Raw genomic sequence first — 21,845 nt, forward strand, 5'->3', positions numbered from 1 at the left:
TGTAAAAAGGGGTCATTTGGGGGATATCTGTACTGTTCTGACATTCTTGGACCTCAAGAAATTAGATTGGCTGTCAGTACTTCAGGATTGATCAATATTCAGATATATCCCATAGTTTGTGAACTCTATAACTTTCCTACAAACTAAAAAATACATCCTAATTTGGGTTATTTTCACCAAAGACATGTAGTAGAATACATCTCGGCCTAAATTTATGAAGAAAAATTATTTATTTGCAAACTTTTATAACAGAAACAAAGAAAATCGTGTTTTTTTTTCAAAATTTTCAGTCTTTTTTTGTTAATTTAGCAAAAAATAAAAACCCCAGCGATGATTAAATACCACCAAAAGAAAGCTCTAGTTGTGTGAAGAAAATGATAAAATTTTAGTTTGGGTACAACGTTGTATGACCGCGCAATTGTCATTCAAAGTGTGAGAGCGCTGAAACCTGAAAAATGGCCTGGGCAGGAAGGGGGTAAAATTGCCCGGTATTGAATTGGTTAAAAATGCATTCTGCTCTGACTAGCACCTCGCTGAAAAGTGAATCCTGTGTGGGCATCTGGGCAGCAATGAATGTGCACATCAATCAGACCTGTTCTCTAGCTATTTTGTTTTTTAAAAATCTGTCACAGTCCAGCCTGGCTCCTGTAGTGACGGTGTTAAAATCACCATCAAAGACAACTTGCTGGGCTGTAAAAAAAAGGCTTGGTCTTCATGAAGATGCATTTCCTGTCCCATTTTGTCTGGGGCCCATAGATGTTAATCAGGCGTAGGTCCTGCCCCCCCCCCATGGAGATGACTAAGACCATGCATCTCTCCACAGTCAGTGATATGGGACAGTAGTCTCACGCATCTCCATAGGAACTGCACCAACACTTCAAAAAGAGCAATTTTTGGAAGCCCTAGAGGGGCACTTATAAAAGGAACCATTGATATTTGAATGTCATCTATTGGAATTTTCCACATTAACTACTCTGGACTATTATTCCTTTACCAATACACCAATGTTTTTCACATCTACAGTGAGAATTTTTTCTGGTCTTCCTCATGATTATTCACATTAGTCAATTACTTGGCACTATAGCACTATTGGAATTTATTCCTTATTATTTGATATTTATTTCACCTTTAGAGTCACTTTTCTCTGTGGATTCATTTCCATCTATGCTGGCTATCCAAGAAGGTATATACCCATTATTCACATACTATGGCACAGTCACTGAGAAGGTAAAGAGACATATATTCAATATTCAATGTTCAATAATCTGAATATGTGCATTCTATTAGGTTGATGTCAAGATGATTATCCCTTGTCTCCTTTATACTCATCATTATCCACTATCTAATTCCTAGGATTTCATCCATTTTTACTGTGATGTTCATGAAGGAACAGCTAAAGAAGAAAATGAATTCACTAGGCCATACAGTTTGGAATTTTACATCAGATGAATACAGAAAGGAAATTCCATTGCCTCATATCGAGCACTTTTGCCTATACAGCCGTTTCTGAAGACGCCAAATGGTTCTTTATTTTAATCCTTTGATTTTACTATGATTGCAACATGTTAACTGTGTCAATGTCAACCTTTTTCATGATCTAAGTCAGGGGTCCTCAAACTTTTAAAACAGGGGGCCAGTTCACTGTCCCTCAGATCGTTGGAGGGCCGGACTATAGTTTAAAAAAAAAAAAACTATAAACAAATGCGGACATACTACAGGAGATGACCAGAGACTGCGGACATACTACAGGAGATGACCAGAGACTGCGGACATAGTACAGGAGATGACCAGAGACTGCGAACACAGTACAGGAGATGACCAGAGACTGCGGATATAGTGCTGGAGATGACCAGAGACTGCGGACATAGTACAGGAGATGACCAGAGACTGCAGACATAGTACAGGAGATGACCAGAGACTGCGGACACAGTACAGAAGATGACCAGAGAATGCGGACATAGTACAGGAGATGACCAGAGACTGCGGACATAGTACAGGAGATGACCAGAGACTACGGACATAGTACAGGAGATGACCAGAGACTGCAGACACAGTACAGGAGATGACCAGAGACTGCGGACATAGTACAGGAGATGACCAGAGACTGCGGACACAGTACAGGAGATGACCAGAGACTGCGGACATACAACGGCGGCGGGAATACTGGGCCGGCCGCTCCATAAGACGCACAGACATTTCCCCCCAAGCGTGTCTTATGGAGCGAAATAGTGCCCCATCATTGGTGTCAGTGGGAGGAATAGTGCCCCACCATTGGTGTCAGTGGGAAGAATTGTGCCCCATCATTGGTGTCAGTGGGAAGAATCGTGCCCCATCATTGGTGTCAGTGGGAAGAAACGTGCCCCATCATTGGTGTCAGTGGGAAGAAACGTGCCCCATCATTGGTATCAGTGGGAGGAATAGTGCCCCATCATTGGTATCAGTGGGAAGAATCGTGCCCCATCATTGGTGTCAGTGGGAGGAATAGTGCCCCATCATTGGTGTCAGTGGGAGGAATAGTGCCCCATCATTAGTGTCAGTGGGGGGAGGAATAGTGCCCCATCATTAGTGTCAGTGGGGGGAGGAATAGTGCCCCATCGTTGGTGTCAGTGTGGGGGGGGAATAGTGCCCCGTCATTGGTGTCAGTGGGGGAAGGGGATAGTGTCCCAACATTGGTGTCAGTAAGAGCAATAGTGTCCCATCATTGGTCTCACTGGGAGGAATAGTGTCCCATCATTGGTGTCAGTGGGAAGAATAGTTCCCCATCTTTGGTGTCAGTGGGAGGAATAGTACGTCATTGGTGTCAGTGGGGGGGAATAGTGCCCGATCATTGGTGTCAGTGGGGGGATAGTGTCCCAACATTGGTGTCAGTGGGAGGAATAGTACCCCATCATTGGTGTCAGTGGGGGAAGGAATAGTGCCCCATCGTTGGTGTCAGTAGGGGGGAGGAATAGTGCCCCATCATTGGTGTCAGTGGGGGGGAGGAATAGTGCCCCATCGTTGGTGTCAGTGGAGGGAGGAATAGTGCCCCATCATTGGTGTCAGTGGGAGTATCAGTGACACCAATGATGGGGCACTATTCCTCCCACTGACACCAATGACACTTAACTTGCTGACCCCTGCTCCAGCATGGTGCTGCTGCAGCCAGCATACCTGGTTGCAGCAGCACCATCAGCATGGCACACTTACCTGTCAGCTGTCCTTCTTCACTCCGGCCTCTCCCTCACTCGATGTTCGCAGGTCTGCTCGGCTCCGCCTCCTTGCAGGTGATTGGCCGCCTGTGTGCCTTTCCTGAGCTACAGTTCTGGCGCCCAATCACCGGTGAGGCGGAGCCGAGCGCCAGGAGTGAGGGAGTGGCCGGAGTGAACGAAGGAGCAGCGCTTCCTGGACTGGATCGTCGTGGGACTGGAACCGGAGCCAGGTAAGGTACAGCAGCCCCCTGCCCGCCCCTGTACTTAGTGTCCCTTCCTCGCGGAAAATATGCCCCTGCGGGCCGTAGTTTGAGGACCCCTGATCTAAGTGATCAAATAAACACAATATCGCATTTATTTTTGTAGTAATACATTACTCCGCATAGGATTTAATTAACCACTAGCACTAGCCAACTGCCATTTTGTTTTCCAGAATTTTCAGGTTTATAATCCACACTTTTACATAAGTGAGTCGGAGATATTATTAAGATACGGCTACCGTATCAATTTGGATGGCATTTTTTCTTTTTCTTGACATCTCCTCATTTCTACCTCAATAATCCGCCAGCAGGTTACCATGCCAGAAAAAAGTATAGCAACTCCAGTGTAAGGCTCGGCCACAAGAGACCAGAAGGAGAAGCCACACCTTCACTCCTCCTTCCCAATATGAATATCCGTCAAACTGGACAACCTGGTCTCTTGCAAAAAGAAAATATTAGCATCAAACCTGCTAAGCAAAAATAAGGCCATGTTACGAGCACTTACTGATTTTATGCTGATGACATTAATGGTCGCCACCTTCAAAGGAGTAGGAACCGTCATCAAGATGATTGCGGTACACGTTTCTTAGCCTGCTTATCCCCCTCCCTACTTGGAGACCCTGCACGCTTCAGTGTCCTCTGTAATTCCTCCTCCATGAAAACCACCGACTCATCACCCGAATAACCCTCACATTCCACCTCAGATAATACATCAAATGTGTTAGACACCTTCACCCTCCCAGGTTCAAGTACAGATACATCCTTCTTCCTCTTCTTCCCAGACTTTCTTTTTGCCTCCAACCACTCTATATCATCATTTGACAACCCAGACTGCAAAGCCCCCCCTTCCATTCCACCATCACCCACAACATCATCCACCCCACTCTCTCCACTCACCACAGCGGTCCCCCCAACCTTCACCCCAGCACCCCCACCATCATCCACTCCACCCCCCAGCACTTCATGCCCTCTGATCCTCAGACGCTGGGGAGCAGGGGTCGGTGCAACCATACACACTGGTTCAGCTCCCTCCACAGCCCCCACTACCTCTGGGGAAACTGACACAGCAGGATCAGACACAACATACACTGACTCAGGGATCACAACACAAGGAGGTGATGCATTGGATGGATCATCAGACACTGATACCACTGAGACAAAAGGGACAGATACATTGGGGACCTCTGGCACAGCCCCCCTCTCCTCTGCCTCCTCCAAGTCCAGATGAAACAAACTCTTCCACCAAAGTTGACTGGTTATGCATGGCCTCAGAGCATTGGCTGCACACATGGCTATCCTTATCACAAAGATTGCACCTGATAATATTGCAATCCTTAGCCAGATGTCCCAGGTCCTGACATAGAGAACTTCATCTCTGCACATGAGGTGAAATGACCCAGAGAACCACACTTATTACAGAGCTTGGGTTGTCCAGGGTAGAACACGACAATCCTATCCTTCCCAATGAAGGCAGGCAGACGCTGGACCACATTCCCACACACATACAGCCTCATCTGTAGCGACCACCCACCAGTCCATATCCCCCTCTCATCCACAATCTTTTTCAGAGGGGTCAGTAGCTCCCCAAATCTCCTCAGGCCGACAGCCAAGTCAGCAGAAGGGATTGATTGATTCATTCCTTACTAGGATGGTGACATTCTTAACAAAAGGTTGGTGTGAGGCAAGTTTTGGGACAGGTCCCTTCCACTCCGGCAGACCACTATACACATGTTCGTACTTCTCCCAGAAAATATCGAGAGACTTGGGGCACATGAAGGACAGGTCATACTCATAGGAGCCAACCGGACTGATCAAAGCAAAGATGTCATCAGCCTTAAAACCCATCGCCAAAATCTTGTCCACAACCAACCTACTTATTGGGGGAGCACTCCCACCCCCCCACCTGAGCTGCACCAACTGTAGACTAGACGTTCAAGGAGTTTGGAGGCAAAAGGGAGTAAGGAGATGGGTCTTAGGTTGCTAAGATTGGTGGGGTCCAATGAGACCTTTTTAACTATGAGGGTGACTAGCGCATGTTTCAGAGAGTTGGGGAAGATGCCAGTAGAAAGGGAGAGACTGAAGATATGAGTTAAAGAATGAAGGATAGAGCCAGAAGGTAATATTTGCGAGGGAACAAGGTCCAGGGGACAGGTGGTTAAGTGGGCTTTAGAAAAAAGTTTACCAACCTCCTCTATGGTAGCTGGGTTTAACAAGGGAAGTATAGATTGTGCAGGTGGACAAGGAGTGTAGGGTGAGGAAGATATCTGTACAGTGTAGATCTCGTCATGAATTGTATCAATCTTATTTTTGAAGTGATTAGCGATCTCCTGGGCAGTGAGTTAGTGGGTGGAGGTAAAGTAGGACGAAGTAGAGAGTTAAAGGTAGAAAATAGTTGATGGGGATTGCGTGAGAAGGTGTTAATGAGACTGATAAAATAGGTCTGTTTGGCAGTGTTGAGACAGGAGTTGTATCTTTGAAGGGCAGATTTATATTGGTCAAAGTCTTGCTGAGTCTTAGTCTAACGCCATAATCGCTCCAGAGCACAGCTACATTTTTTGAGGCATCTGGTATTGTCTGTTTGCCCGGGCTGTAGCTGTGGAGGCCTAATTCTGTGTGCAGTGAGGGGGGCCAATGTGTCCACGGTGGATGACAGTGAACTGTTGAAGACAAAAGTGGCCAGGTTGGGGCAGGACAGGGCTGATATTTTGTCATAGAGACAATCTGTTGCCAAAAAAAGAAGAGAGGGGTTAAAATAGTGAAGGTTTCTATGGGTAACTGTTTGGTAGCTGGAAGACAAGGAGGAGGAATCCAAGGAGAGAGTGAAGCTAATAAGGGAGTGATCAGAGAGAGGAAAAGGAAAATTGGTGAGGTTGCAAGGAGAGCATAGGTAGGAGAATACAAGGTCGAGGCAGTTACCATTGGAGTGAGTAGAAGCATGTGTCCATTGTTTTAGGTCAAAAGAAGTGGTTAGGCTTACGCATTTAGAAGTAGCAGGCGTATTAAGATTAACAGGGATGTTGAAGTCACCAAGAATGATTGTGGAAATTTCAGAAGAGAGAAAGTAAGGCAGCCAGGCAGAGAAGTCATCAAGTAAGCTTGATACGGGTCCAGGAAGCCAATAGATCACAGCTATTCTTAAAGAAACAAGAGAAAATAGACGAGTAGAGTAAACTTCAAATGAGGAGAGGGACAGAGAGGGAGGTGAATGAAGGACCTGAAAAGTGCTTAGTGGGGATAGGAGGATTCCAACTCCACCTCCTTTCCGTCCACTAGGCCTGGGAGAGTGAGTCCAGAGGAGATCAGCATGGGAGAGGGCAGCAGGAGAGGGAAAGTCATATTCATGAAGCCAGGTTTCCGTAATTGCAAGCAAGTTAAAGGAGTTTGTGATAAAAAGGTCATGGACAGAGGTGAGTTTGTTACAGGCAGAGTGCTCATTCCAAAGGGCACAGGAAAAGTGGAGGCTGGTTCTAGGAAGGGGAATGGCAACCAGATTGTGTGGATTGCAGCCACTGTTAGAGGATAGGGTGTGCCGGGTGTATTGGTAAAAGGAAAAAGATGGTGGTCCAGGATTTGGAGAAATGTCTCCAGATGTTAGAAGAAGCAGAAGGGTGAGAGAGGTAATATGGGGGTATGACTTATATGCAGGGACAGGTCCCAGTGTCCTGAAGGTTTTACTAGTATGTGGACTCAGAATTAGTAGGAATTGAGGAGTACAGTAATAAGGTGAAGACAGGAGTGAGGGTGATACATATAAGCTGGTGGAGAAGGAGGGTGAAGGAGAGAGAGTTTGAAGTGAGAGGATACAACTGTGAGAAGGAGTAGGGTGTGCATGTTACAGAGTGGTCAGATGAAGAAGCAGACTGGGTAAGAGCTGGATGGTGAAACAGGTCACCTGTAGTCTGATTAGTATTTGAAGTTGTCTGCTGTGGTTTCTTGTTTTGTGCATTCGCCAAAGTGCAATACTCAGCCCCTGGCTGTGCCTCCCCTAAGGAAGGCCTAAATTTATACTGAGTTGGGTGGAGGTATTGACAATTAATCAATTAGGAATGCATAGCAGAGACACATGGCTAGCAGGGCAAACTTCTCACACCAAAGAAGGACTACAAGAGACAACAAGAGAGCAGGAGGGCAGAGCTGTAAAGATTAGGATCAGCTCATAAATTTGGGTAAGACAATAAGAGCAAAATAAACACCACAGTAATATGGACAGAATTAGAGATTTTGGAAGCAGTAAGAATTACCATTAATAACACTGATAGTTATGAATCAGCTTCAGTTAGAGGTGGATTTTAAAAGCTGTATAGATTACCATATAGCAGTGCAGGGTGAATTAGCATTCATACATGGCATTGGCGATAGTACAGATGGATATTGCCCGCAGACATTTACCATATAGCAGTGCAGGGTGAATTAGCATTCATACAGTTTATATTTACTAAGATAATTGCATTTCCATCGTCTGCGTACTGTGGGAGACTAGATATAGTGAATGCAGGGTCCTGGGTTTAGAAACGCTTTAAAGGCCATAATGCAGCATTGAGGTGTTCTGCATATGTAACACCCTCCTCGTTACACTAGGCCGAGTTAGAATCCCTCATGGTTAGTCAGGAGCTGTTAGTAGCTCAGGTGTAATAGCCAGAGGGGTCATATTTAGGTCATGACTAAGACACTCTGCAAGCCAGCCTCGCTGGAATTTCCCCCTGCTCTGAGATTCTCAGGGAGGGCCTTGGAGGCAGCGGGGGGGGGGGGGGGGGATCTGAAGAGTAGCTGGCTGCACCTCTTTAGGGACTTTAGCCAATCCCCATCAGGAGGTTGGAAGGGGGCTGGACTCTTTATAAAAAGGTGTCAGAGCCTGCTCAAAGTGTAGAGTAGAGTATAGTATGACCCTCCAGATGTTAAGTCCCACAAGGCCTTGCAAGACTATGACAGCCACAGGCAAGACTCCCAATGTATGATGGGATCTGTAGTACATCAACAGGTGGAGGGCCATAGTTTGGAGACAGAGTGTAGAGTGGAGTAGAGTGAGGTTGGTGAAGGAGGGCCGCCAGGAGGCCTGCCTGCGAGCCTGGTTCAGAAGCAGGGGCAGACTGATAACTCATGGGGCCCCCGGGCAATAGGGGATCATGGGGCCCCTGTGTCCTTGCCCAAACTCAAAAAAGCCTATGAAAAAGGTACCAGGGGCATCAGGGGATTCAGGTGTCCCAATCACCTCCATGGCCATAGATGTATAAAATCAAGCACCTAGGCATGCAGACTGCTTCTACAAACAATTGTGAAAGAATGGGTCGCTCTCAGGAGCTCAGTGACTCCAAGCGTGGTACAGTGATAGGTTGCTACCTGTGCAATAAGTCCATCTGTGACATTTCCTGCCTACTAAATATTCCACAGTCAACTGTTAGTGGGATTATAACAAAGTGGAAGCAACTGGGAAAAACAGCAACTCAGCCACGGAGTGCTAGGCCACGTAACATGACCGAGTGGGGTCAGCACATGCTGAAGTGCACAGAAGTTACCAACTGTCTGCAGAGTCAATAGCTAAAGACCTCCAAACTTCATGTGACCTTCAGATTAGCACAACAGTGCGTAGAGAGCTTCATGGAATGGGTTTCCATGGCCGAGCAGCTGCACCCAAGCCTTACATCACCAAGTGCAATGCAAAGTGTCAGATGCCGTGGTGTAAAGCACGTCACCACTGGACTCTAGAGCAGTGGAGATGTGTTCTCTGGAGTGATGAATCACACTTCTCTGTCTGGCAATCCGATGGACGTGTCTGGGTTTGGAGGTTGCCAGGAGAATGGTACTTGCCTGACTGCATTGTGCCAAGTATAAAGTTTGGTGGAGGGGGGATTATGGTGTGGGGTTGTCTTTCAGGGGTTGTGCTTGGCCCCCTAGTTCCAGTGAAGGGAACTCTTAAGGCATCAGCATACCAAGATATTTTGGACAATTTCATGCTCCCAACTTTGTGGGAACAGTTTGGTGATGGCCCCTTCCTGCTCCAACATGACTGCACACCAGTGCACAAAGTAAGGTCCATAAAGACATGGATGAGGGAGTTTGGGGTGGAGGAACTTGACTGGCCTGCACAGAGTCCTGACCTCAACCTGATAGAACACCTTTGGGATGAATTAGAGTGGAGACTGCGAGCCAGGCCTTCTCGTCCGACATCAGTGCCTGACCTCACAAATGCGCTTCTGGAAGAATGGTCAAACATTCCCATAGACACCCTCCTAAACCTTGTGGACAGCCTTCCCAGAAGAGTTGAAGCTGTTATGACTGCACAGGGTGGGCCAACTCAATATTGAACCCTATGGACTAGACTGGGATGCCATTAACGTTCATGTATGTACAGCAGGCGTCCGAATACTTCTGGCAATGTAGTGTACATCCCCTGTATAGAGATGTGCTCGCTGTGACCTGAGAGAAGCTTCAGGTATTCCAGCAGAGGAGGGAGGGATGTGACAGCCCCGCCCCTGGTAGTCACGCCCTTCTTATGTATCGGCATGACACAGGAACCCCGCCTCTCTCAGGCAGATCCTCCCTGAGGAAATCCCATAGTTGACACAGGCCCAGCCCCTCCTGTCCTGCCCGCACACATCACGTGGGCTACTAGGGCCAATAGGCATTCAGCGTGCAACAGGTACGAGATTCAAACTGTGCTTGTCTCCAGGAGACCCGATACACAGCCCGGAGTGAGGCCGGGGGGCAGCATGGAGCATCGCATCATCGGACCGGGGCCGTACCGGGCCACCAAACTGGTGAGGAGTACGGGGGAGGAGGGATCGGTGGGGTATGTCCGACATCTCACCCTGTCCCGTCTGGTCCCTATCAGTCTGATCTCAGGACAGGAAACTTCTCCGGATGTCCTAATTACATCCTCTACAGGTTCACTTGACTTCTCTAACAGGAGGGTCTCTACACATGATGAGATCACTGTGCATGGGTCTTTTCAGGCTTTCATTAAAGGGGGGGGGGGGGGGGGTTACATCTGCATCATCACTGGCCTAAAAATTGAATAAAAAACAAAAAAACAAACTTGCATGAGAAGATTTGATATAAGCTGACCATACACTGTACAATCTGATTGTACAATCCGATATACCGACCACTATGTAGTACAGAGGCCTGTCTGGTTGCACAGAATAGGAGAGCCCTTGTATTACAGTAAATCTAAAGTTGTACGGTCAGATTGTGACGTGTATGGTGACCCTGAGGCCCCGTTCACATCTGGGTGATTTGTATCTCAGACGTAATCGCTGTGATTCTGCCCACGATCCCAAAACGCTCTGCAAAAAAATGACAAATCACACATCTATTTGAGTGCCATTCATCTTCAATGACAGCAAAACTCAGTGCGGTTCTGCCGCGATTGTCACGGCAAACAGCGTCACGTGATGCGATTTGCCGTGATTGTAGCACGATTTATCTCTCCGTAATTTGCTGCCGCTGAAAATGAATGGCACTCAAGTAGACCTTGTGCGGTTCGTCATTTTGGCAGAGCGTTTTGGGATCACAGGCAGAATCACGGTGGTTCCGCTTGAGATCAGATGTCCAGATGTGAACAGGCCTTAGGCCCCATTGAGATCTCACGATTTTGAAAACGCATAGGGCAATCCATTCACTTCAGTGGGTCGCCCAATGTGCATTTCTTTCCCAAAAAAGGTTCCTTTTTGGGTGACAAGCTTTTCATGATTTTTAAACGTGATTCTGTCACATGACAATTGCGATAAAATTGCACTGCGCTTGGGTTGTCGTTAAGAATGACTGGCACCCAAATGTGTGTTTTGCCACACGATTTGAAATTGGAGGGGGAATTGCAGCGATTCTGGCAATGATTCTAAATGACCAAGTGTGAATGGGGCCGATCACACCGCTGCGATTTAAAATCGTGCGATTTGTGTGCAATTTCAGCGTGATTTCTGAAGACTTTTTTGCTGCTTGTGAAGATTTTCAACTATTTCTTGCAATTTGTAGTTTGATTTTCATTATATTCCATGTACGTGAAATGACAACAAAACTGCAGAAAAGTAATGCAAGATCTACTTTAGAAACCGTGCTGCAGCAAATCGCACATGTTTAAGGTACTGACACTCACATTCATTAGATGCGATTTCAATTCCTCAATAACCCCTGAAATCGCACCGGTGTGACCTGGCACTTAGGCTGGCCACACATTATACAATTTTCTTGTGAATTTTGCTTTAGATTTACCAAAACCCATATAATATGAGGTCACACCTAAACAACACTTTCAGTTGTATCCAATTAGGCAGGCCCTCGCACTACATGGTTGAAGGTAAATCTATAGGAAATTGGACTGAAAATTGTATAGTGTATGGCCAGCCTTAGCCTCTGTTCCCAGCAGAGTGGGCATGCGTTTCTGCACAGCCCTACACACAAGAAAATCGCAAAAGAAGCGCCTGACCCCTTTTAAAAATTGCTTGCATGGGGGGGGGGTTCTATTAAAGTGTAACAAAAGGCAAATCTCTTTTTATTTTGGAAGGGAGGGTGGTATCCTTTCGGTTTTTGCCATCTGTTTCCCATTGGGGGATTTCCCTTCACTTCCTGCCCAATGACCACAACAGGAAATGAGAGAAAATCTCTCCAAAGTGAGTGAATCCCAGCGTGTCACCAGATCTAGGGTCCTCATTGGAAGATTTCACCTCTGTTGCACCAAATTCACTAAGCTAAGGGAAAATTCCCTTGCAAAGTGTGCAGCCTGTTTGGCTTTAGTAAATCAACTCACAAATACGGTGCTGTGCATGTGTTCTATGGCTGGTAAAGGAGAAGCATGGGAAGAAAAAAACATACATATTCACCTCTGTGGTGCAGCTTACCTTGCTGTCCATGAAACTGAGAACTGAGTGATCACATGACCGCCTGATCATTCAGTTTTCAGTTTTCTTGTAGTGGAGAGCCGGGACTGTCAGTCACCACTCTCTGATTACTCTTCCAGCACTCACTGGAGCACCAGGCTGAAGAAGGGCTGTCAGCCATGCCCTTAGAGTGGTAGCCTGCTGTAATCAGACAACCAGGTGGATCCTGACAATATCGTTGGGATCCTTCCCGAGCCTGGAGTGACTTAGTGTTGTCAGCCCGTTGTAAGTTGATTCTGGGTCACAGCAGATCAAAATGAAGTGCACTTCTGTGATCCAGAAGAGAAGTATGGGTAAAAAAAAAAAAAGCTTTGGCCATACTTTTCTTTTAAGGCTACATTTATGCACTGGGGCATGGGAGGCTGCTGGCAAGAATCACTAGATTCTTGACAGTTCTTCTAAAGCTTGCCATAGATCACAGGTGTCAAACACAAGGCCCGTGGCCCGAATCCAGGCCATTTCATGTGGCCCGAATCCAGGCCATTTCATGTGGCCCTTGCACCTCTCCTGCAGGTGCACCACTCTTGCAGGTACCGCCCTGTCTTCGCCCCCACCTTGTCTCAGCTGTCGGCAGCAGAGAGGAGAATAGAACTCCTGCCAAATCCTGCACCTCCCAGTGCAGCTGCAGCACCCTCTCATCTCCGCCTCCCCTGGTCTCAGCATTCAGCAGATTCTGGAACTTACTCCACTCCTCCTCTGGTCCTCCTCCAGACCCTGCACATTCTGCTTTCCAGCTCTGCCCCCAGAGGGGGTGCATGGTGATGTTAGGGAGGGTGTGGGATTCTTGACATCTGATGGGGGGATGCTCTGGACATCTAGTCTTACACATACAACCGGCCCTTTGAGGGCAACCATAATGCTGATATGGCCTGCAATGAAATGGAGTTTGACACCCCTGCCATAGATGATGTGATTTTTCTTTCCTCCATTGATGGGGGAATCCCTCTTGGGGAGCCATTGTGTTCTGTTGGTAGGGAGGCGGAGGACGCGGTGATTATTGCTAGCAGCTATAGCCGCTGGAAGTAATCGCATGAAAAATCTGACTGGCTGTTTGTACCCAAGTCGTACAACAATCGAAGTAGTTACAATCAGCTTGCCCATAGATGTTTCATATCCTGGCCGGACTCTTGTGAACTTGCTGTGATTCGAACCATCTATGGCCAGCTTTAATGCTGCCTGAACCCTCTGCACAAATCAATGGCCGGCACCACCACTGTTCACCTCTCATCTGAGCGATTACATGTGAATACAGCCTCTGAGCTCTTTCCATGGTCAGCGTTTCTTCTGATGCATCCGGAGGTGGCATATTTAGTTGCCTATAGACGCAGCAAATTATGTGCCGCTGGCTGCCCTGTGAATGTAGCCGAATGTACATTGGCTGAGCTTCCTGCCAGCAGCGGAAAAATCATCAGTAAGAAGTTTCTGGACAAATCCTTCCAGAAGCTGTACTTTGTAATAATAGTTGTAAAATCCTTGCCGTCTGTATGTCGTCCTGTATGTCGTCCTGTATGTCGTCCTGTATGTCGTCCTGTATGTCGTCCTGTATGTCGTCCTGTATGTCGTCCTGTATGTCGTCCTGTATGTCGTGTGCCCATGTGACTGTACTGTCTATTGTAGAGTTGATGGAAGTCTATGGTGTTGAGGTTTGGTTAGTGTTGCAGTGTCTTGTGTTGGACGTTGATCTCTGTGTATTTGTTCAGGGACTTTTTGTGGCTGTTGGCGTCATTACATTGCTCAGTAAGATTATACCTACAGCACGGTGTAATGACACTCCGAGCGTCCCGGCATTCAGTCTGATCCCTCTATAGGGCACGCTGCAACCTGTTCAGAGTTCATTGCCAGGCTTGTCTGAGTGTAATGCAGAGGAGAAGGGATTTGGTGTTTCTTTTTTTTTTTTCTTTTTTCTTCTTTAAAGTGTTACTAAACCCACAATTGTAAAATCTGTCTGTATATGCAGTAAAGCATGCTTGTTATACTCACTGTGGAACCTCAGGGGTTAATCCTCTGCATTGTGTAAAAGCGCTGTTTGATCCTCCCTTTCTTCCAGTGTCCCCCCTCATATCTTCTGATAAGACATATGGAGTGGAGTCACTCTGCACATGCTCAGCTTGGTGTGTGTTGCTAGAGAGTTTTTTTTTGTTGTTGTTTGTTTTCCTTAAGAGAGTGCATGTGATCAGCACAGGGCCAATCAGCACTGTCCGGACATAGTTTAGGGGTTCTGCATCCTTCTAGAGCAGAATGAAAACTCCTCCTACAAGCTTTAACATGTGCTCTGCTGGACACTGATAGAAGTCACAAGACTGCTCTAACTGCTGATGAGAAAAGGTATTTAGCAGTTTATACTCACTAAAATAATTGCATTTCCATTTTCTGTGTACTGTGGAAGAAAAAAAAGAGGAAGAAATAAGGCTGCACACCTAAAAGGCTAAATGAATTTTATTATGCACCATAGACAGATCTATGCCATCAGAGATATGACAATCCTGCATGACAGAGGACCCTACCCCCGCCAAAGATTACAAGAGGAGAACCTCAAGAATTGACCAAAGATAATGATGGTCCACTGGGACTTTCAACCCCCCAACACCCCCACAAGACACCCCTACCCTAGATGGAGGACAATCCCGTCCCGCAACCCCCTTCACTATGGTGAGAGAGGAGCTGAGGGAGATAGGAAACCAGATATAGCGGATGTAGGGTCAGGGTGCTGAGTGCTTTGCATTCTTGTCTTTAGGTGAATGGAGTAACCAGCATCTGGTAAGGGTGATGTTCATACATGCCGCCTGCATTTGGTTTATTTAACCCCTTTATGATGGAGGGTATAACAAATCATAACATCTAAACACAGTTTTGCAACTTTGACGTGTTAGTAAAACTGTACATATCATCGCAACTTCTTTGTGTATCCAGGTGGACTATACCTTGTTCTTTCAGGACAAATTGGGCTTTGATTTGGTGGTAAATGGTAATCGGGTAATTGATATCTCCCAAATGCTTTCAAAAATGGAAAACCAAAATGATTAAAAAAAAAAAAAACCTTTTGGAAATTTAAATGTATATCTCTACCATAACCTACCGTTAACACAAAGCTAGAAATTCCCCTGCTCTAATGCTGTTAGAAAATTTCACTTGCTTTTAACATTCAGTTTTAAAATGAATGTCATTTTTGAATGAAAACCACATACACTGAAGATTTTTCTTTAAATAAAAATTTTGATCTTTTGAGTGAATGTGGAAGATTCACCCTCTTCTGTCTGTTCCCTAATCATATAGCTGATTACTTGTATTTACCACTGCATTAGGATAGTCTAGAGAAATTCTATTTTTTTTTTTAAACTTTACATAAATTATACACCACACTTAATTTTTTTTTTTTTTTAGGTTTTTATCCAATTTAATCAAAATCATAATCGGCCAACTAATCGAATATGAAAAAAATTGTTAGTTGAAGCCTTACATCTTAATTGAGTTTTTACATTTATTTTGGGTATGTTACCACTCAACTCTTTATGTTGGTGTTTTGAAGAAAAAGCAGAACCTTTTAACACACCGCTTTTAAAATGCACAGGTGAGGATAGGGTCTAATGCAGGCCATAGATGGGTCGAAAATTAGCCGAAAAAAAATTGGCCGATTTTCGCACCGTTAATGGGTTAATTGGTTGGCCGTTTTTCTGGATTTTGTCAGTTTTTTTGATCAGTAAAGTCGGAAAAAAATTGGCCAATTTTGCCGATCGGCCGATTTTCGCGGCAATGATGGGCAAATCGGCTGATCTTTTTACCGATAAAAAATCTGCGCATGAGACGTGACCTGCAAGAAGAAGAAAAAAAATAAAAAGGAAGAGAGAGAAGAATTCCAATCCGCTATTATATTTGACATTAAGTATTGCGGTTGCAACAATGTATCTATTTGTATCTGAAAAAAAAAAATCTATCCGAAATGGATACAAATAGATACAATGTTGCAACCGCAATACTTTTTAATGTCAAATATAATAGCGGAGCTCTATGCAGGGATAGAAGTAATTAAATGCCGGCCGTAGACTGGAAGAAAATCGGCCGATTTTTTTTTTTTTTTTTTTTTTGTACTGTTGGTGGTAATGTCGGCCTATTGAACGACCAATTTTTTTTTTTTTTTGTTAAAAAACCGTCCGGTTTTCTCCCTGTCAATGGCTTGCATAAGACTGGGATGTGAAATGTCCTGGGGACTGTAGGTTGAATATACTAACACCATCCATGCCTAGGTGAGCACTGAAAAAGTGGGAGCAGGGACCTGGCAAAAAAACAGTAGTCGCTCTCTGAAGAAGTAAAAAAAAAATTACTGCAAACTTGTAGGGCTCTTTCACACTGCCAGCAAGGAGGGGGTGTAAAAACCCGGGCCCGAGCTGTGTTTTTACCGCCCTCTGGAATTCTAGCATTACATTCTGACCGGGCTGAACACATGCTGTGATGCTTTGAATCTAGATCTAATTTTACCTCTGACTGCAGTGTTTGCCAGACAGCACTTGCCAATTGAGTTCAGTGGGGGGGCTACACCCCAACTCCGGCTTGCAGCTGCGGCATGGACCCACAATGTACAGTGACGTGCGATCAAGTAGTGCAGCTTCAGGATGTGTTTCAGTGTGAATAGCAATTCATATTCCCATCACACGTTCCTGGAAGAGTCTCTGGGATGCTGGGTGCTGCAGCAATCACCAGCTGGAGACTGGATCATGCATGACACAGTGTAGATATTTGCTAGCACACTACAGATCTCCAAGTTGGGTCCAAATGACCTATGGACAAATGACAGCCGGGTGGGACATGCGTAGTTCCAGGTGGACATCCTATGATGTCCTCCTCAGAATGTGCCTTGCGCAGGCCGTGTTCTGACACCTGCTATGTACTTTGCGCGCTCTGTGATCTGACACCCGCTATATCAGTAGAAGTTGTTGGTGGCACATTACATTGTTCTGTTTGTTCATTTGTAACCTGGTTGACATTGTCTAGACATTGCTGAGAGTTTTATCTTTATAAATTAAAAATGCAGTGGGATCCATAAGTTGAAAAGATGAAAGACATTTTTATCATTTAATTATAGGCACCATATTGTAAAAAATACAGACAGCTGACCTTAGGCACCACAGCAATACATCAGTATACTGCTCACCAGGGTAAACTTTATAAACCGCGGAACTTTAGAAGTTAAATGACTGCCCTGACTATCCTTCACACACACCCAATGTACAAACAAGAATGACCCTTGGAAGAAACGTCATCTGTCACTGATATCTGACATTCTGTATATACACACATCCAGAAGATGTGCTTTTAGGCCTGCCATTAGACGGCGTGTATATAGAAAGGATATAAACAGTTTTATTGAAAAGGTAAACCAGGCTCCATTGTATTTCCCTCAGACCCAGCTATCTAACACAAGTAACTGTTTAAGTGGAGTTCCAGGTACAGAAATATTTGACTTCACTTGCAGCAATGTAAGTACACTATATTGCCAAAAGTATTAGGATGCCTGCCTTGACACGCACATGAACTTTAATGGCCCCCCAGTCTTAGTCCGTAGGGTTCAATATTGAGTTGGCCCCGCCCTTTGCAGCTATAACAGCTTCAACTCTTCTGGGAAGGCTGTCCACAAGGTTTAGGAGTGTGTCTATGGGAATGTTTGACCATTCTTCCAGAAGAGCATTTGTGAGGTCAGGCACTGATGTCGGACGGGAAGGCCTGGCTCGCAGTCTCCACTCTAATTTATCCCAAAGGTGTTCTGTCGGGTTGAGGTCAGGACTCTGTAGGCCAGTCAAGTTCCTCCACCCAAAACTCACTCATCCTTGTATTTATGGACCTTGCTTTGTGCACTGGTGTGCAGTCATGTTGGAACAGGAAGGGGCCATCCCCAAACTGTTCCCACAAAGTTGGAAGCATGACATTGACCAAAATGTCTTTGTACGCCTTAAGAGTTCCCTTCACTGGAACTAAAGGGCCAAGACCAGCCCCTGAAAAACAACCCCACACCATAATCCCCCCCCTCCACCAAACTTTACACTTGGCACAATTCAGTCAGGCAAGTACTGTTCTCTTGGCAACCGCCAAACCCAGACACGTCCATTTCGTGACTGAGTTGCTGTTGTTCCCAGTTGCTTCCACTTTGTTATAATACCACTAACAGTTGACCGTGGAATATTTAGTAGCAAGGAAATGTCACAGATGGACTTATTGCACAGGTGGCAATCTATCACGGTACCACGCTTGAATTCACTGAGCTCCTGAGAGCGACCCATTCTTTCACAAATGTTTGTAGAAGCAGTCTGCATGCCTAGGTGCTTGATTTTATATACCTGTGGCCAGGGGCGGACTGACCATTTGGAAACTCAGGCACTGCCTGAGGGCCCGGGGTCAGTAGGGGGCCCCATGAGATGCCCCTGGTACCTTTTTCATAGGCTTTTTTGCGTTTGGGCAAGGACACGGGCCCCATGATCCCCCTATTGCCCGGGGGCCCCATGAGTTGTCAGTCCGCCCTTGCCTGTGGCCATGGAGGTGATTGGAACACCTTAATCCAATGATTTGGAGGGGTGTCCCAATACTTTTGGTAATATAGTGTATGTACATTCTAAACCCATGGGATCCTTCTAGAAGCTGGAAATCACTGTAGTTGGCACCATTACACTGATCTCCACTAGCTTCTGGTTCTTGTGTTGAGCAGCTGCCCTGCTGTATTGTGAACATGGGAGGATGCTCACTCAGCACAGGTACCATTCAGGGAACTCCTCTTCTCTATTTTGACCAGCCTGCATGCTTGACTGCGAGCCTTGTTGTTTGTACCCATTGACCCAAGCATCGCTGTCGACCCCACTCCCTCGTTATTGGCATTGACTGCAGTAGGAACCAATGGCTCCAGCCTGTGAAAGAGGGAGCGGGGGAGGGGAGAGAGCCTCTACAGGCTGCCATTGTGCTTTATCGAGATTAGGCTCGGGTAAGTATGAGGGGGGTGATACAGAGGGGTGATATAGGCTATAAGTCCCCCTGAAATGTCACGTTTTCAAGTTTTTGGGGTTTTTTTCTTTTTCCCAAGCGATTTTAGCATGCTGTGGAGCAGAATTGCACGTTTTTGTAGCTTTTGTCAGGCATTTTTCAACTAGGCATTTGGAGTGCTGCTGAAAAAGGGGCAGAGAGCTGCTGTATTAGCAGAAGATCCCTTCAAAACACTTCAAAGAACGCTCATGTTAAACTTTCCATTGAAATCTATGGGGGCAAAAATCCTCAATTCTGCCTGAAAAATAGCTCATGTACCTTTTTTGAGTGTCGGGCATTTTGCTGCAAGCGACAGAACGCTGCAATGTGAACAAGATCTATTGAAAACAGTAGGTTTTTGCTTGTTTAGCGTTTTTGAGAGTATTTTGTAGCTCAAAAACACTCAACTGTGAACGGGGCCTTCACCTAAGCAGACGTGATGTCATATCCAGAGAAACAAAAACAATATTATTAGTTCTAGGTAACTAAGTGGAAAGGGAAGGGAAAGAATATTATGACACAGTCTGTTGATAGTCCCTTATGAATAGAGTCCTTTTTGTATAACTAAACAAATGGATCCTAAAAAGTCCACCTCGGTACGGCTGCAGCTCCCTAGGAAGAGGATTAGATGCACTCTGTAATAAAATCGGGGTGGATTTGATTTGAATTACTAGTGAAAAGGCTGGATTTAAATCATAATTTTTAAAGAGCACCTGTCATCTCTGTCCCGCAGCAGCTCCTCCTCTGACTTGCTGTTGACTCACCGACAGTCCCATTCACTTTAATGGGACGGCTGGTGATGCGGCAATGACACAAGGTGAGGGATGTGGCGGCAGCAGGGGAGTGGATGCCCGCTAACAGGCGCTGCCATGATGGATCTAAAATGACAGGTGCTCTTTAAACGGAAGAACTCCAACTCATTCTTGCTGGTAGTTAGAATCTTTAATATTTGCAAACCAAATGAAGGTTTCCTTTTTAGAATAATTAGCTGTCAGGTTAGTAAAACAGCGATATCAGAACCGGTTTTAGGTTAATAAAACATAACTACTCAAATTCTTTTATTTCATGTTTTTTCTCATGGTTACTGTGAAATTGTGTGAATGTATCAACGCAGTGCATGTTATCTCAGCTTGCAGAGCTTGGATTCATTGAATGAGTTTACCAAAAATGTAAATATTACAGAATACACAGCCTCATGCTACATAACTAAGCTCCATTTCATTTATTAATAATAATAAACTCAATTATTAATGTATCTTAACCTCTTCACACCGGCCAAACGCAAATGTGAGGCCTCTTGGCGTCTGGGCCTAGACACCGAGCGGCCGCACATTTGCGTTCTATTAAAAAAGAACATATGTGCTGAGAGCGCAGACCCTGCTCGCTTCCAGCACACATGTCCGGTACTCATGAAAAGGTTTCGATCGGAACTTTTCCCAATCGTGTGACGGCGTGTCACGGTGGTCACATGACCCTAAACCCACCCCGCCTCTCGGCTTCTGGAACCCTTAAAGGGCCGGGAGGCGCCGGCACCAAGGGGTTAAATAACTATTTTTTAGATTTTTATTCCAAAAGCATTTTATTAAAATCCGATTATTCTTTATTTAGTTGAATCTTTTTTTTTTTTTTTTTTAATTTTTTTTAAATCATCCATCCTTTTTTTTTTTTTTTTTTTTTTCTATCTATCCTGAATAAAGCCAAAAAAAAAAACGGACATGCAGAGGATTCTCAGTGGATGACGTGAGGAGCATGGGGGAATCCTCTGCACCTCCGGTCTGCCGCAGCACTGCTGACAGCCTACTCCACACCGCCTGCCTGTGTGAAGCGCGGCTCATCCCAGCATACCTCGGTTAGACTGGCCCATACTTTGGACGCCATTACCAGCACGATCCACACGCCTATCTGGGTTAGCCTTGAACCTTGCTGACCCTGCCGAGCTCTGCAGTCCTCCGGTGGATGTGTGTTCATACATGCTTTTTGTCCTTTTAATAAATGTGAGTGCAATTCTTAATTTATATCCTTCCTTGGAATTCTTATTTACATACTACGCTTAGGTGGTGGCGCTTCCTGTGTTTTTGCCTTCGTGAGGTCATATCCGTCTAGTGCACTACTTCTGGTCCGGCGGTTTTTATGCTTTTAAAATTTTACCTATGTAAGTGTAACTTATTTTAACTGTTATCAATAAAACAGAATTACGCTACGGGGGCTCTTTCGCCATTCATGTGAGAGGATACCAGCCTTCCAACCACAGGAGGTGTAGTGGATGAGAGACTGACTGAGGGGAATACAAGTCCCAGCGATCACAAGGAATTTTTAATACAAGCGCATTAGACTCTTTATGTATAAAGAGTCTCCAATTGTCGGTGAATGTGGGAACAAAGGAGGGGAGCACCGCACAGTATTTTGGCACTTACTGTTTTGGAAGGAGAATGCACAACGGCACTAGACTAGACTGCGCAATCATTTGAACTTGTTGGTTGGTGTTTGCACAGATACTGGATACTAGTACTGTATAGGCAGCACTT

At 45.5% G+C, this 21,845-nt stretch overlaps 1 protein-coding gene across 1 annotated transcript in view; it reads left to right on the plus strand.

Moving 5' to 3' along the window:
* The first annotated feature begins 10,155 nt into the window (after positions 1-10,155).
* The window catches only part of DEPDC1B (DEP domain containing 1B), an 83,584-nt gene continuing 71,894 nt past the window's right edge, over positions 10,156-21,845 (plus strand). Inside the window, exon 1 of the mRNA XM_089688053.1 lies at positions 10,156-10,203. Coding sequence (XP_089544179.1) covers positions 10,156-10,203 — 48 coding nt within the window. The remainder of the gene's footprint in view (positions 10,204-21,845) is intronic.

Source organism: Staurois parvus, unplaced genomic scaffold (genome assembly GCF_062004578.1).
Source record: "Staurois parvus isolate SC_StPar_1 unplaced genomic scaffold, SC_StPar_1.0 ptg000445l, whole genome shotgun sequence".
Lineage (NCBI taxonomy): Eukaryota > Metazoa > Chordata > Amphibia > Anura > Ranidae > Staurois > Staurois parvus.